This window comes from Planococcus citri, chromosome 1 (assembly GCF_950023065.1).
Source record: "Planococcus citri chromosome 1, ihPlaCitr1.1, whole genome shotgun sequence".
Classification (NCBI taxonomy): domain Eukaryota; kingdom Metazoa; phylum Arthropoda; class Insecta; order Hemiptera; family Pseudococcidae; genus Planococcus; species Planococcus citri.
In genome coordinates, this window is record NC_088677.1 from 39,690,239 (window position 1) to 39,706,815 (window position 16,577).

At 33.2% G+C, this 16,577-nt stretch overlaps 4 protein-coding genes across 4 annotated transcripts; 3 read left to right on the top strand and 1 right to left on the bottom strand.

Moving 5' to 3' along the window:
- Nucleotides 1-4,602: 4,602 nt before the first annotated feature.
- On the top strand, nt 4,603-6,592 carry LOC135831885 (INO80 complex subunit E). The gene is made up of 5 exons (XM_065344720.1): nt 4,603-4,860; nt 5,104-5,285; nt 5,376-5,529; nt 5,624-5,802; nt 5,944-6,592. Exons 1-5 carry the CDS (start codon nt 4,753-4,755, stop codon nt 6,017-6,019), a joined length of 699 nt encoding a protein of 232 aa, XP_065200792.1. The 5' UTR covers nt 4,603-4,752; the 3' UTR covers nt 6,020-6,592.
- Nucleotides 6,593-7,540: 948 nt separating this feature from the next.
- LOC135831884 (protoheme IX farnesyltransferase, mitochondrial) lies at nt 7,541-10,660 on the top strand. Its single transcript, XM_065344717.1, has 9 exons — nt 7,541-7,964; nt 8,038-8,151; nt 8,229-8,460; nt 8,547-8,742; nt 8,826-9,001; nt 9,076-9,255; nt 9,330-9,464; nt 9,539-9,659; nt 9,739-10,660. The coding sequence occupies exons 2-9, from the start codon at nt 8,065-8,067 to the stop codon at nt 9,866-9,868; spliced, it is 1,257 nt and encodes a 418-aa protein (XP_065200789.1). The 5' UTR covers nt 7,541-7,964; nt 8,038-8,064; the 3' UTR covers nt 9,869-10,660.
- On the top strand, nt 10,597-11,950 carry LOC135831886 (uncharacterized). The gene is made up of 5 exons (XM_065344721.1): nt 10,597-10,736; nt 10,825-10,960; nt 11,089-11,174; nt 11,242-11,398; nt 11,471-11,950. Exons 1-5 carry the CDS (start codon nt 10,662-10,664, stop codon nt 11,683-11,685), a joined length of 669 nt encoding a protein of 222 aa, XP_065200793.1. The 5' UTR covers nt 10,597-10,661; the 3' UTR covers nt 11,686-11,950.
- On the bottom strand, nt 11,674-14,352 carry LOC135831883 (pescadillo homolog). The gene is made up of 10 exons (XM_065344716.1): nt 14,137-14,352; nt 13,832-14,065; nt 13,646-13,755; nt 13,306-13,567; nt 13,080-13,218; nt 12,877-13,013; nt 12,548-12,810; nt 12,286-12,473; nt 12,091-12,212; nt 11,674-12,000 (listed from the first exon to the last, which is right to left on the bottom strand). Exons 1-10 carry the CDS (start codon nt 14,155-14,157, stop codon nt 11,731-11,733), a joined length of 1,746 nt encoding a protein of 581 aa, XP_065200788.1. The 5' UTR covers nt 14,158-14,352; the 3' UTR covers nt 11,674-11,730.
- Between the last annotated feature and the right edge of the window lie 2,225 nt (nt 14,353-16,577).

The window sequence follows — 16,577 nt, forward strand, 5'->3', positions numbered from 1 at the left end:
AATGCATGTGGGCATCAAAACCGAAAACATCTATTGACTAGTCTTGGAGTAATAACGCAAAATATAACAGGGCTTGAAAACCGGATAGATATCACTCTCGGTTTTGGTTTCGGTTTTGTGTTTTTTGAAAAAGTAAAGGTTTCGGTTTTGGTTTTGGTTTAGGTTTTCAAAAATAATATCTCTCTCGTTCCGGTTTTGCTTAAAGGGTTTGATTTCAAAGGAATCGGTTTCGGTTTTGGTTTTGGTTTCGGTTTTTTCCTTTTTTCTCCTTTTTTTAGAAGGAAGAAGGCCAAGAAAGTGATCATTTTTTCAAGTACTTTGTGTATGTGACTAGAAAGCTGCACTTTGGCAGTGCCAAATTTGTCAATTTTTTTAGTTTTCAGGCCTTTTTACTTTTAGCATCAGTTTTCACTTCATTTTTACCAAAAATGCAGTATTAATTGGGCTAATTACCTGAAAAATTCCAAAACCAAAACCAATTCAGTTTTCAATTGGTTACGCTCTCGGTTTCGGTTTTGAATTTGAGAAAATAACGCTCCCGGTTTCGGTTTTGGTTTTAGTTGTGGGAAAATAACGCTCCTGGTTTCGGTTTTGGTTTCGGTTTTGAGCAATTTTAATCGGTTTTTGAGGGTTTCGGTTTCGGTTTTGGTTTCGGTTTGCAAGCCCTGAAATATAAATTTAATTAAATAATTTTGGTAAAATTATTTAACTGGTAAAATGAACGATTTCCAACAATTTTGGATTACTTCCATTGCTTCGTTCGGGAAATAAAATCTCAAAATTTGTCAATAATTTCATTAATTTCCTAGTTGAATAATAATAATGTATACTTAGGTGACTATGTACTATTTTTTGGGAACCCCGTAAAAAAACGTTACTAGTATACCTAATCAAAGATGATGATGATGATGAATTGGTGAGTTTGTGAATGTGTGACCATTATTCAACATAATGATGGTCACACTGTGCAAACATTCAAAAACAAAACACTAAACAGCAATAAAAAATTATAAATAAGAATAATCGCCATACACGGATTAAGATTTAAGAATTAAAAATTACAATTTGCATACCAAACTTATTTTATATTCCAAAACTGCGCAAAAAGAAGAAAACAATGTAACAAAACGCAACTCATTTCAGTATAAATTTCCAATAAGAATAATTGCAGTTACGCCTGCTGGTATCTACTTAAATTTGACTAAATGCTGCACAAATCAAGTAGGTACATATTTTGTACATCCTAAAAAATTGAAATCCCTAGTTTTGTAAGCGCTGAAATAGGCATAAGAAATTAATAGGTATTATTAAATATATATTCATTCTCACATTATACTTACAAGGATAATTGTGTATTTCAAACGAAAAAAGTTTAAATTGACATTGACCTACCTATCATTTTTACGCTCACAAGTATTTATTTAGATAATTTTAGTCTAGATAATTAATTAATCAGATTAGCGGGTCCGACTGCCCGAGGCCCGATTAGTTATGGTTATTGATTGATACTACATAAAATTTCCTGTGATCAGTCGGATGCCCGAGGGAAACCGATATTGTTTCAATTTCAACTTTGAAGAACGAAGTACCTAGTCCGAAATTAAGAAACATTTTTTTTATTTGTTTGCTCACAAACGCAGCAGTCAACTTATTCATTTTGATTTTAAAATAAAATTTAGGTCTATTCTTGATTTTCTGTTTTAGGTAATTTAAGGTAATTCAAACAGAATTCCAATTATCACAAATTTCGAGAATTTTATTTGAAAAACAGCCGTAATCCACATTTTCAAAAGCAAGCAAACGCAAACATGCAAAGCAATATTTTTTACAGTTAGCAAATTAATGCAATTTCGCCGTGATCTTGGGATGTGACCTGTGGTCTGTAATGGTTCTTCAGTTCAAACATAGGTCCGCATCATTCACATTACTTCTCTAGTTCTCTACTATAGGCAATAATAATGCAAAGTCGAGTATAAAATGAATAAATTATGAAATCATACATGTATATTGTATGTAGGTACTGGTTACTAGGTACCTACTACCTACTACCCAAGTACTCAAATCAAAATGAAATATTATATTCCATTCTACTTTCCAGTAAACAGCGTTGTGAAAACGTTATTTTATCGAAAACGAAAAACGAAAAAAAACGAAATTTTTGTAGTTAAAAGCAACATAACGTTAAACGAAAACGATTCATTTTTTATAACGATATTTAACGTTAAACGAAATAAATTTTTCGTTTTTTTTCGTTTTCACTTTTTTCTGATGAATGTCAAAAAAAGAAACAAAAAGTGGGTTGGAATGATAGCCATCAGAGGTACATTTCGCCGAGTATGTGTGTAAAAAAACTGACCAGTACTGAATGATGAAATAATGCATTATTTTTAATTCCAAGATAATGCAAAAAGGCACCTTCTATGTTCCACCTCGCCGCAAGTGAAAGCATTTCATCAGATACCTAGCTCATATAGCTGCAATCTCCTGTCTGGTGGTTACTTCATCCCTTAGCTAATATTGCCAGGGCCAAAACAATGGAAAGGAAGCGGGACTCAAACAGGTTTCCTGCCCTTGCCGCGTCCATAAAATAGCAACATTGTCCTCTGCGTCAAAGCCCCCCCCCCCATGTATGTACATATTATAGTTTTTTCAAGTGGAAAAGTGTGGACATCTCATTTTATTGTACTTGTAATTTGTATCCTAGGTATTTCGTAAAAAATCAAATGCTCTTGCTCTTGCTCTAAAACCAAGTTGGTGAATTTCAATTTTGAATCTTTGATTTTTTCATTTCTCTACACTTTTTTTGGCCAAAATTAATGTTTAGATAATCGAAACAAGTGCATCTAAAGAAAAGAAAAAAAATAACGAAAAAAACGTTATTAACGAAAAAAAACGTTTTTTTAAAAACCCAAACGAAACGTTATATAACGAAAACGAAATTTTTTTTTAATTGAAAACAAAAACGAAAAACGAAAACGAAATCATTTCGTTTTCACAACGCTGCCAGTAAAATCATGCATATTTCTTTGAAATGAAAATGAAATTGAAACCGTTGAAGTTGACTGAATAAGTAGGTATATGTTTTTTTTACATGAATTTTATAAGAATCCATAACCATAACCATAATCTGAGTTATGGATTTTACAGGAATCCAATCTGAATTCTGGGTGGATTGTCGATTCAACTAATTCAATTCTGATAAAGTAAAATTTAAATTTTAAATCCATTCCCCAGGCCCATTCCCATCTACTACCACCCCAGTAGATTATGGATTTTCATTTTTCAATAATCCGGATTTTTAAAATCCGGTAAAAAGAACAACCGGATTTTCAAAAACTGATAGGGTTAAAAAGTACTTTTTTTTTCTTGGCTATATAGTCTAAAGTGGTAACACTACATTCCAGTTGAAGACCGCGGCACGTTTACATTTTCAAAACAGGACTTTCTTATTCGATGCTATATTTCCACTAATTTCACATTAAATAGAACTAAATTTACATGTGGTGAGTTGTTTTGCATTCTTGCTATCATGTAAATGAAATATTTGTTAAAACTATGAAATAAAGTGAAATAATCGCCGAAGTTCTTGAGTGATAAGAAAAGTCCTGTTTTGAGATGTAAACACCTAAGAGCACAGAAGTGTTACCACTTTTGGAATGTAGTGTTACCATTTTAGACCATATAGCCAAGAAAAAAAAAGTACTTTTTAACCCTATTATGATTATACATTTGTAAAAAAAAACAGGATTTTGACAATCCATAATCCAGATTATGCAAGCATAATCCCGAATCCGTGTAAAAAAATGTTAATTTTTTATTTTTATTTCAATTACCCAGGCAAATTTTGTACTGGATACTTCTATTTTAATTTTTAATTTTATAAAGCTAAATACTACGCAAAAAATATATAAAACTATATTTTTGATTTTATTGTAAGTTCTAAACTTCTAAGTTCTAACTTCAAATTTTCAAAAATTTCTTAAAAATAACTCTTCGTTACTCCATTTCTATTATTTAGAAGTACATATTTCGAATTCGAAAAGTCAACGTACGAAGTATAGACACTGGAACTACAAGATGAACAACTGCAGGTCACAGCGGTAAGGGGAATCACGTAAAATTTCGTGAAAAGTTTTTCCAAACGGTACCTGTAGAAGCGCTGATCGTCGTTTTCCAACTGGCGGCTACTAGACGACGCGGGTGTTGGCGCGGCAAGGGGAAGTAATAGTTTCAGTGGTTTACTCGCTAGAGGCGCTGATCGTCGTTTCCCTAATGGACGACGCGGGTGTTGGCGCGGTAAGGGGAATGAAATAACTTTTTACCGGATCCCCTAACGTCTGTGCCCACCAGTTGTTCATCTTGTAGTTCCAGTGTCTATAGTACGAAGTAATAATTCTCAGTGAAATACAGAAATATAACTACTGAAGTACTGAATAATAGAGATGTGACACGAAACACGATTATAACGATTAGATTTTAAAATTTTTACAACCTCTTACGGCGACAAATGTGTTATTTTGTTTAGGAATTTCAAAATTTAAATGAATAACAAGGTCAGCTGGATACTTAGCTACATAAAAGGGAAAATTTTCAAACGTGATTATGCTCAACACTGCATTATCAAAACAAATCTGAACCGTCGATCCGTCGAAACCTCGAAACCGATGGAAAAAAATAAAGGGTTTTCTTTTCAGCTTCGGTGGATTGAATGAATTGAATCAAATCAAATTGAGTTGCTTTTATGAGAATAGAATGGTCAAAATGGTTATCGAAAATGAATACGAAGAAACAAATGGCGATGAAGTGAACTACAAGCAAGAGTATCGGAAGCTGAAAAGGAAGCTCAAGTTATTAATTTATGTAAGTGAAAGTTAGAATGTGTATGATTGATCGGTAAAGAAAATTGCCACCCATTCATTGAAACCTTAAATTTCTGATTTGGCTTTACTTTTTGTTGTGAGCAAAATTCCTCATGTATTCATTTCGAGATTTTTGCTTATTGTAATTGCTCATACTTTAGTTATAAGTCACAAACCTGCTTTTAACCATAGTGCGTAATCACTCCCTTATGTTCATTTTGGCTGAATTAGAGATTGCTTTTAGGAAAACGAATGTTTCCAAGAATCCTTACGAAGTAGCGAAAGGAAATTTCTATCTGCTACTCGAGATCGTAATTTCCTATTAGAACGTCTCTCTGCGTATGAGCCCGTTGACACTGGTACTAGTGACACTGAAGAAACCGCAGAATCTTCAGATGACGAGCATTTAAGAACAAGTGCTAAACGGTAAAGCGTTTCGGCTTTCTGTTTAAATTATTCCCGATATTGTATTGTAAGTATATATTAACGATAGATGATTGAAACTTTATTTTTCAGCCGGAAAGTTGAAGCTGGTGGTTCTGCTCGTGGTTCTGGTTTATCCACTCCACCAGGGAGCTCGAAATCCGGTACTCCTGTTCGTAAGAAAAAAACTAGCGTAGCAGTCAGTAAAAGTGGAACATCGAAGATGATGTCTTCAATTCCACCTTTGGTAATTAAGAATAATGAAACGATTCGTTGAAGTAGGTAGTTATATTGTGTATTAGTCTTCTAGTCATTTATAAGTATTTTCGTTTTGAATTTAGCAAGTTACCCAGCGCAGTGTGAGTCATGATATCATCAATGGGAACGGCGAAGGATGCATGACACCTGAGGAAGTTGAACGGCATTTGGAAGCTAAAAAGAGACAGGTTTCTCTTACCCCTGAGAAAACATCGTTGACATTGCCGTCAGAAATGTTCAGTAGTGATATTACACTAGATAGGTAAAAAAAAAAAGCTAATCAATATTTATGCGTGTGTCAAAACGATTTACATGATCATTGATCACGATGATTGCATAATAATTACTTTAATCAAAGTTGTCGCATTGTATGTTTCATTCATGTTCTTGTTTCTTTTTTCAGGAAACCAAATGATTTATATGAAATAGAAAGTTCTTCGAGTAACATCGGAGAAGATATGCCCGTTGATATGATTTAAGATGCGTAGATGGATTCGAAATTCATTTCGATTTCTAATTCTAAAACGCAGCGTATTTTTTTTCAATTTTCTTTCTTCATGAAAGTTACTATTACGATTACGACTATGACATTAATTAACTATTTTCCTCTATTTTCGGATTGATATGAAGACTGAATAATAACGGTCTTTGACTTGAAAAAATTACGCGCCGATGCATGTAAATCTTCAACTGAAGAAAAGTTCAATAAAATGTTATAATTTTTTTTTCAATTACTTACTTAGTATTATATTGAAACCAAAGTGGGTAAGTATGCTTATTGTAAAGTAGAAATCTCAAAGTTGATGATAAAATGTGAATACTATCTCATATTATATAAGGTGAATGGACAAGCTCCATTAGTATTCATGGTAATTTTTAGTGTTTCAGTATTAGTTCTGCGTTGAAAAAGTAGCTGTATTCTTTAATCTAATTATGGGACAAAAACAATGTTTCGATTATTTTAATTTAATTGATCTATCTGTGTCACCTTTGAGATTCATCAACTGTTCTAATTTATTAATGGCCGAATAAAATTCGTATTTCCTTGACTATTTTTTTTCTTTTTTTTGTTCATGGTTAGAAGATGAAAAAAGGTATGGTGATCTGGGCACCTATTCTTGAAATTCTTTATCCCTGTTATTTGTGCAATTTGAGTTATCCCAAAATTGTCGTTATTAGTGTAATCAAGGTTATCTAAAAATGGTATTCTTGAAAAAAATTTTTAACAAAAATTTTGCGTGCTAAAAATAGTTTATAAAAGCATTTATTTTTCATCTCTATAAATCTTTACAACATTTTCCACTGTAATCAGACCCAAAACTTCAAAACTGGAGTAAAAAATTGAGTTTAAGCTGTGCTGAAATTTCTAAAATTCAAGATCTCCTTAGCTTATCACATTTTCATTGGACGACTCCACTTTCTGCACAGAAATTTTCTCATAGCCAACTGTCTTTACAAGAAATAACACTCATAACGTCATAACGCTCATAACGACACCTTTTTGATCTCGCTATCCGCGCTATTTATTGCACAAATAGCGACAGATAACCCACCATAAAGAATTTCAAGAATACCCCTATGCAAAAAAAATAACACAAATTGCACGAATAACGGGGATAAAGAATTTCAAGAATAGGGGGGCCCGTCTGAGATGGTTGAAATTTCGAAAGAATGAATTGTGTCAATTGTGTATTTCGTGGGCTAGGCTAAGACATCGTATCATGTGAAAAAATTTTGAACAGGTACCTTAAATTCTGATTAATAACACAACACTATACGATCTATTCCTCCAGTAGATACTATTTAAAAATTATTATTAAAAAGCATGGTTGAATCAGAAAAATGCAGGTGAGACGACTACTAGGAGTATACTACGAGACTATAGATTATTTGAAAATTTATGCAAGTTGAACGAATTATTTCGAGTACCTCCGAACTAGTCCGAAAATTTTGCTCCTTATCATGCCGATAGATTTTTGTGTTTTTTTCTACCTTACGTCTGGTCTGCGTCTTCTCTCTGATCGAGTCGGAGCATCTTTCATTCAATGTCATGTGTTTCAACTTTTATTAACTTTTATCTACGGAAAGTCGGAAAGTGATTTTCTAATCAATTACTGCAAATATCTCGAACTATTTAGTCAGTAGAGGAAAATACTATAAATTAGTTATAACGAAATGTGACACATTTTTTCTTTGTGTGATCGTGCGTGCACTTTCCGAGGTGTTACAAAACCCGAATTATCCCCTATTCGTCGTTTCAAAAGTTTTGATTTCCTATTTTCGTCGAAGTTCACGCAAACTATCTAATTTTCTTAGATTTAGAGTGTCCTGGATAATCTTGTACAATAATTATGGTTGTCTCTGATGAAAGAATGATTACTGAAGACTCTCAACGTGCTCTTCCAACATAGCACCTGAATTTCTGTATGTATTTGAAATTTGAATTTATCGATTCTCAAACTTCTGCTTAACTCTAAACAAAACTATTCTTTTTCAGCGAATTGTGCATCAGATGTATTGATGAATGATCAAGATTATGTATTGCACAGTAAAAACAACGAACTATCGTAGTTTGAAGTATCTGCTGCATCGCCTACCTCCATGCAACAATGTAAGATCTCATTGCTTATCTGGTGCTTATGAGGTTATAGACGTATTTACTATCTTACTGAATAAACTTTGTTTTAGCTCGCGACCAAAGCGTCCAAAGCTGTTATACCGGAATCCCTGAAATCGCATCATAATGAAAAGGAAAAGTATGAAAAATCTTCAGTACAAGTTTTGTCAGCCTCGCATAAAAAAGAACCGTTGTGTGTGACCCTACCTAAGTCACCAACAACTGAACAATGGGACATAATTTCAACAGATTGGAAAAATGTCCATTTAGAGTATTTGAAATTATCAAAAATAAGACTAACAAGTACGTATTTACGCCTCATTAAGATGAAATTAGCTTTTTTGGAAGCATTTTCAATCCTTGTATCTTTCGTTTTTTTTTTTTTTTAGCTTTGGTTGTAATTACGACCATGGCTGGATATGCGGTAGCTACGGCACCATTTCAGCTGAGTTCATTTGTATGTTGTTGTGTTGGTACTGGCTTAGTATCTTCGGCAGCCAATGCCATAAATCAATATCATGAAGTTCCTTTTGATGCTCAGATGTCTCGCACTAAAAATAGAGTCTTGGTGAAAGCTCGTTTATCGTAAGTTTAACCTTTTAAGGCGAATTCATTACCTACGAGTAATCGTAAATTAATCTTCGTTTACTTTTCTGTTTTTCAATTAGGCCATTACATGCTCTAGGCTTTGCTGCTGGAGCAAGTCTCAGTGGTCTTTCTATTCTATACCTTGGTTGCAACAACTTAACTGCATTACTGGGAGCGTCAAATTTGATTTTATACACCTGCATTTACACCCCACTGAAACGAATTAGTATTTTGAACACATGGGTTGGATCTATTGGTAAATCAATACAAGTCAAAATTGATCATTTACATGGTTTCGTTCAAATGTAATATTATTATGGTGTTTTTTAGTGGGAGCTATTCCGCCGATGATGGGATGGGCCGGTTGTACTGGAAGTTTAGAACCGGGTGCTTGGTTACTTGGAGCTATTTTATACGCCTGGCAGTTTCCACATTTTAATGCTCTCAGTTGGAATTTGAGGCCTGATTACTCTCGTGCAGGTTATAGAATGATGGCTGTGACAAATCCGGGTAATGGAGTGTTTTTTTGTTTATTTTTTTCCTAAATATTTTTATTTATCAAATATTTCATATTTTCTTTTCAGGGTTATGTCGCAGGACGGCTTTACGTTATACCGCCTCACTTACCGTATTATGTTGTCTAGCTCCTATCTGTGATATAACGAATAATTTTTTTATAGCATCAATGTTACCGTTGAATGTGTACTTCAGTTACTTAGGTAAATCGTTTGATTGAAAATATTAGATCAAATTATTTCAAATTGGCACACTAATCCATTTTTTCAACTTACAGCTTTCAAATTTTATAAACAATCTGATAGCGCCAGTTCTAGGAAATTATTTAGATTTTCATTATTGCAATTACCAATTTTAATCGTTATGATGTTAGTTTGTAAAAAGCAATGGTTTTTGAAGTAAGCTGATGAATTTCTATTTACCGCGTAAAATTTTTCAGCAAGTATCATAACGTTTTTTCCGTATTGTTTTTCATAGAAGCAATTCTTCCACTGTGAAATCTAATGAAAATCTTGAACTACACAATTCATCAGTTTCCGCTGCAGAAAAATCGAATCCGTACACGAATTTGGACACTGTCGTTGCTAAAATTGCGAAACTTTCTTGATTATTCATTAATTGAATATTGATTTTATGTATTATAGCAACTGATCATCAACTTGATAATTATAAATGTAGATAAATTATGCTAGTCTGCCTTGCATGTTCTAAACACGCTGTATTTTATCATGGATGCTGTAGTATTTAAATTTCACTTTTAATGAGCACTAAATGTGATTAAAATTCATAATTTTAATGCTCCACTGTCAACGTTGTCACGTTTGCTGAAATTGTCTAGTTTTTACGATCTGCAAAATAGAAATTTTTATGCTGACGTCTTTAAACTTTGATCGTATTTTACTTATTTTGAAAATAACGGTTTCAAGTTTTAAATAAATGTCCGATGTTTAAAATGATTTTCTTGTAAATAATTTTAGATAAAGGATTTTTAAAATTTTTTATGACAGATTACTTGGAAATTCCATTTAAAAATTCAAATGAATACTTGAATTAAATTTTTAAAAAATTGTTTGATTTTGCCATACATTTTGTGGCAATTTTGCGAAATAATGAATGATTAATTACTATTGAAAATGTTTTCCCCCAAGTCACACATTTATCATCGTTTTACATCTGAAAATCAATAGGAAAGCCATTAAGTGGACATGTAGATGGTAAACAGATATTGGAAAGAGAACGACGAATGACATGCAATCATACCATTTAGAAAATTACCATCATGTCGAACTACTGCGTATTATGGTTAAGATGTTGAGCAGTGTAAAAATGAAATAATTTTATGTTATTTCTTTATTTTAATTGAAAATCTTGAAAATTAAAATGTTTTATTTGAGTGTAATATGCCTATTTTGTACACATTTTGTTCATGGTTTTCTGTACGCATGGGATCGGTCATCGTTGGAAGCCTTTCTCTCGTAAGTGTTTGTTTCAAATGATAATGGGACATGAAGGAAAGCTCGTGAGACATGGTGTTTTTTTGAAAAAATATCTCCGGTGTTACAGATACAAGGCGTCGTTCTTCTCTTACTCGGCATTGTCGGATACCAAAATCACGAATTGATATCATTCATTTTTGAAACTATAGTCGAAGAAAATGACATGCTATTTGCAGAATCTTATTTCATTTACTTACACGAAAGTAAATACGATAGAAATCATTTTTCAATTCATTCAATAGCCAACCTTTCAACTTTATTTGTCGATCATTTCGATTTTGACTCAGTGAAGCGTTGATACTCGTAATAAACAATAATTTCAATATTACAGAAACAGAACAAATACTTCTGGTATTTTCAATCTCTCAAGCTGTGTACGTTGTATCCTGCATTCTGTTAATAATTGGATCTTACAAGGTGAGCACATCACAAAAAATTCAATTTATACTTCACCTCTTACGCAATTTTTATTCATTTATTTCAGTTGAATATTCAAGAAATTATACCTTTCACTGTATTGGAATTCATCAGATTAATACTTTTAACTTTACTCAGCGTAACAGTAATGTTGCTTATTAAGAAAAATGTTTTGGACTTCAATGTTCTCATCGCATGCATAGTGATCAGTGGATTTATACTGCGTAAGATTCTGTTTCTGATTCGGTACTGTATTACTTTTCAAGTTTGATTAATAATGACACACTGTACTTTAGTATTTTTGTACTACCTATGGCTCTGTCCGGTGAGTTTGATTCAATGCATTCTACGAATTAACACGAAGAAAAAGGAAGTTCCCAAGATGATTTTCAACAAAGATCATTTGTCGCTATACTACGATTATCTATCCGATTTCAAGTTCAAACCTGTGATGCCGAATCGAGATTACTATCAATATCAATATGGAAATTTACCAAAATTACACGTTTAAAATATGTATTCAGTTTAATAACAAAAATTTCACAACTTAATATATTCAACTTAACAATGCAGCTCCAACTCGTTTTGCTTTTAATAAAGCTTTTTTTTCTTGCAATTCTTTTCTCTCATTTAATCTGCGTTTATATTTTAATAATTTTATTTCTTTTTGTCGAACGATTCGAGATTGCTTCATACTTTTATACAAATTTCTGTATTTCTTTCTGATCATCTTCTCTTTCAATAATAACATTTGCTTGATATCTTTACGTTCCTTATTTTTATTATGCCTATATGTTTCTCCAGCTTTAACCTTCATATTTTTGAGCTAAAAAACAAAACACATTTAGAAAACAATGTATCAATTTTCTTTTCAATTATACTGTTAAAATATAAATGTGAAAGAAAACAAGCATACTTTGTCTAATTCTTCGTCGTTTTCTTTCTCTTCATCATTCTCATCGTAGTCGTTGTCAATCATATCTTCAACATTGCTAGGCAATTCGTCGTCGGATAAATCTTCTTCATTTGTAGGTTTATCTAAATAAATCGAATGCAACGTTAATAAACATTGCCACAACACGCAACATGAATCGACGAATACAATAATTACCTTTGTTCAGTACAAAAGTAGGATCATTAAGAGCCCTCTCTTCTGGCGGTACATATCTATGAGTTCTATAATCTTGAGAGAACGGTGATAAATGAGGAGGTAATACAGCACCGATGAAATATTTCTCCACTGGTAAAAGCTGTCTGGCATTAATGGAATCGAAAACCCATTGTGGTTGAACGTAATATCTAAAAATAATTGTTAGAAATGTTCATTACTATCAAATGACACAAACCCTCAAGCTACAAATTAAACTACAAACCTAGAAATAAATTGTTTATTCATTTTAGGTCGGTCAACGATTTGATGAGTAATGGACTCGTCATTTTCGGAAAAAAGATGTCCATTAGGGAATGAAGTTTCTTCCCAAGAAACTTGGGCACCGAAACAACGTAGAACAAAAACTAAAGTTTCTCTGGGAACTTCACGACTCAAAAACACCTTTAACCCTTCGAACAATTTCTTCAAATTTTTCACTTTTTCGTATTCTTCGCGGGTTTTATCGGCTTGTTCAGCGTCTTCTGACTATAGTAGACGTGTAAAAGAATTCAATAATATCAAAATGAAATCAATTGACTGGAATTCACATACCATTGGAAACTGATCTAATTCCATATCCTCGGTTTCCTCAGAAGCTACACCAGTACGTTTCAATGGGAGATTTAATGCACATACTCTATCTGATAAGCTGACTCTATCATCAACTGTTTCGTACTCAAGTTCTTCAGCTAAACCAAAAGAACGAACTTAAAACACACTTCATCGGTCAGCAAATCACATTAAAATAAACGTACTTGAATATCCCTGCAATTGAGGCGGGTAATGTAAATTTAAAAGATGATACAATCTGAAATTGACGAAACCAAGTAAAGCTGTATATAATTCGGCAAATGTCGCCATTGTTCGGAAATCCACTTCATCGTTGGTGGCAGGCTATATATAGACAACGAATACGGAGAAAAATAATAGTAAAGTAGACGTCTAAATGAATGAAAAATATACTAATATGAAACTACGAACCTGAAAACTGAAATTGTGAGGTACAATCCAGGTAATCACCTGACCTCTCAGCTCAACTTGATAATATATGCCTTTTATCGAAACAAACACATAACGCAATGCACGAGCAGCAATTACGACATGCATGAATTCAATGGTGAGCCGGCGACAAAAATCAATCAAATGCGGCGGGATAGCTTTTCGTTTAGGCATCGCCGCAAACATGAAGCACACCGTTAAGCAATCGTCCATGTCACGTAGAGCGTCGATGAACGTCGGATATCTACACATATGAAAAATAAATGCTCAAATTAAACCCGACCGAAACACGTTAACTGATCCATAGAAAAGTCATTCTAACCGTTCTTTAATTATTTGATCCATATCCAACAGAGGGATCGTGTTGCCGTACCGTTTCGCCATACTGTAATCCTTCATGGATTTCGCTCTTTTGATTCTGCGAAGATGAACCTAATAAAAAGTAAATATACACACTCGGTGCAATATTTTGAAAAACATCAACTTGAATTAAACTTTTGTAACTTACTTTCAACTCCCGTAGTTTCCATACTAACGGTTCATGAAGTAAAAATTGAACGTCTTTCTTCAAATATAGAGTTTGGATACCAGTTTTTCCTTGCTGAGCTCTTCGTCTATGTTTGGGCTCTCGTGGGTATACACCTTTGATAATACATAATGTTCGAAAATCGCGTAGAGTGAGCTGGAGTTTGTTTAGAGCAGCTTTCCTGGTGATGAAACGAGCACCCTCTCCTGCTTGATACTATTGAAAAAATCATGTGAAATCAACATAATATTTACGGCATAGTTTTTTAAAATCATTTTATCACTTACTTTTTTCACTCTTTTGACCATTTTTCTTTCAGAAAGTGAACAGCAAGATTACACCATATAAAACATAATCGATGATCACCTTTCTATCGTATTTCAACAAAATATTAACTTGCTTCTCAAATAAAATAAAATGTAAATGATATAATAAAATAAAATAAAAAGACTGTTTTTTGATAAATGAAATGTGCAGAAGAACGCAGAACAGAAGAAAAACACGAAGTTTCTGAAATTGCTCGTGCACGTGTTTTGTGACTTTCCCCTCGTGGACAAGCGTTCAGCTTCAGCCAGCATGAGCACCCGAAACCGAAACTAACCGAAACCTAACCGAAACCAAAGGACAGGCATCTCTGTGCAGTATAACCTGGCGGCGCGGCGATCCCCGACCCCCATCCGATCTGTTCTGTAAAAGTTTCCCGATTCCAGAAGTTTTCTTGGTCTTTGTCTTGGACAGTCTTCGGCGATGTTCAGCTTCAGCTAGTGCTAGACTTATTACTTATGTAAAATGAGCAGAGAAGCTCGTTTCAGCCACTGCAGTGGTTGTTTGTTTTGTAAACTTGAAAATAAAAAAAATGACGAATATAAAATAAAATCGTGATCGCGCCCCATGCAAAAAAATAGTAGTACTGCCAGTAGTAACAATTTGAACTTTTCAAGTAGTACTGCACAGTACTAGTGCAGTATTACCACAGTACTACTTAACTACTGAACTTCAGTACTCCTAGAGCATAAATAGTATTGAAGTACTACTGCAGTACTACTCAAGTACAATACCAGTACTACTTCCAGTGTACTGTAATACTGAACTACTGAACAAAATGGTACATGACTTTGAAAGAAGTACTGTAGTACTACTGCAGTACTACTAATCTATGATTTTTTTGCTAGGGCGTGTCCGAAGTCGTGGAAAAATTTTAACTAAGAAAAAATGTTAAAAGTTTCAATTAATTGAAAATTGAATTTAAAAAAACATCCTATTCTACCTATTCATTATTTTAAATTTTACTTGTTAGGTATTAAAAATAATTAAATTCTTTCAAAGATAATATTGTAATTTTGTCACATTGTCATTTATTTCTTTTTGAAAAAAAGAAAAAGGATTATCTTTTTGAGTAAAATGGTATATCTAGGTTATTATGAGATGAGCAGATGACTGATGAGAAACAAAAACTTTTGCTCGTAGCCTTATTTTTTCTAATTTGACCACGACAAAAATGATGAATGATTTGATTAATGATTATTTTATTATAATTTAATTTAGTTCTATTTTCGGCTGTAGTCTGTAGGTGAGTTAATTCTGGTGTGATTTTTTTGGAAATAAAAGTGGTCGAATTGATTTCTACCTCGTTGTTGTAACATGTAACTGCACAGTGTACGAATTCATTTCCACGTCGTTTTTTATTGCATAAATGGCCATTGTAGACACTGCAGGAGAGCCCAGGTGCAGTGTAATGGCCATAGTCGAATTCCGGATGAATTACTGGAATTACATACCTACTTACATCGATCATCTTCGGCAAGCATAGCATTACCCACCACTTAATTACCAGCTCAATTTCTTGTTGATTGTATAATAATGGCTTGGAAATTGAATTTCTATCAATCAGTGACTCAGTGTTCACCCTGTTCAGTTATAAGTACATTGCAAAAAGAAGAAATGGAAATGGAACAGAGAACAGGTGAGGTAATTCCGATTCGATTCGTAATAAAAATAGAATAAAATAATTAGCGAAGTAATTCACATATGTAATTCCTTATATATTTTCAATTTTCACGACATTCATGATTTTAATTAATATTTTTTAACTACATATTTCTTAATTGTTTCAATCTAAAATAACATTCCACTTGTTTCTCAAGTTCAGTCTAAAGTAATATAGTATAGGTCTATATTACTTTAGTTCAGTCGAACACTGTCGAGGCGCGAGGACCCGTCTGAAAAAAAAAGGTTGCGGGTTGCGGTTGCGGATTGCCGCAAGATCATACTGCACACAGATGTTTGTCATTCACAGCAAAGTGCAAAGGGAAGTTTGAATAACTAAAATGCTAAAAATGCTGAGTTTGCTTTGCTTCGTAGCACTGTTCGAAGAACGGAAGCCGGAAGGGAAACTCTTGTCGGCGGTTTCAACTTTCAATCATCATGATCTTTTTGAATGTTGTGTTTCAATTTAACACAAATGTTTTTTCTGACAGCTATAGTCAGTCACTTACGATTAGTCAGAGTCCGCGTGCTTACTGAATTTATAATTTTTCATTATCAAATTCACAAATTGGTATTGAAAAATTGAAATCACTCACTCTCATTATCTACCGAAAAACCTCCTAAAAACATACTTTGATACAATTCGACACCCCCCTGTATAAATTGTTGGATATTCAAATATCAGATTCGATAATTTATAACGCTAAATACACATCGCACGATGAAAATAAAATAGGACAAG

Coding starts and splice junctions, on each gene's coding strand:
- LOC135831885 (XM_065344720.1), top strand. CDS start 4,753: ATGGTCAAAATGGTTATCGAAAATGAATACGAAGAAACAAATGGCGAT. Junction 5,530..5,623: donor TGTCTTCAATTCCACCTTTG/GTAATTAAGAAT, acceptor TTTTGAATTTAG/CAAGTTACCCAGCGCAGTGT. Junction 5,803..5,943: donor AGTGATATTACACTAGATAG/GTAAAAAAAAAA, acceptor TTCTTTTTTCAG/GAAACCAAATGATTTATATG.
- LOC135831883 (XM_065344716.1), bottom strand. CDS start 14,157: ATGGTCAAAAGAGTGAAAAAA. Junction 13,568..13,645: donor GATCAAATAATTAAAGAACG/GTTAGAATGACT, acceptor TCATATGTGTAG/ATATCCGACGTTCATCGACG. Junction 13,219..13,305: donor CTCACAATTTCAGTTTTCAG/GTTCGTAGTTTC, acceptor GTCTATATATAG/CCTGCCACCAACGATGAAGT.
- LOC135831884 (XM_065344717.1), top strand. CDS start 8,065: ATGATCAAGATTATGTATTGCACAGTAAAAACAACGAACTATCGTAGT. Junction 8,152..8,228: donor GCCTACCTCCATGCAACAAT/GTAAGATCTCAT, acceptor ACTTTGTTTTAG/CTCGCGACCAAAGCGTCCAA. Junction 8,743..8,825: donor TTGGTGAAAGCTCGTTTATC/GTAAGTTTAACC, acceptor TTTTTCAATTAG/GCCATTACATGCTCTAGGCT.
- LOC135831886 (XM_065344721.1), top strand. CDS start 10,662: ATGCCTATTTTGTACACATTTTGTTCATGGTTTTCTGTACGCATGGGA. Junction 10,737..10,824: donor TCGTTGGAAGCCTTTCTCTC/GTAAGTGTTTGT, acceptor CCGGTGTTACAG/ATACAAGGCGTCGTTCTTCT. Junction 11,399..11,470: donor GATCAGTGGATTTATACTGC/GTAAGATTCTGT, acceptor ACTGTACTTTAG/TATTTTTGTACTACCTATGG.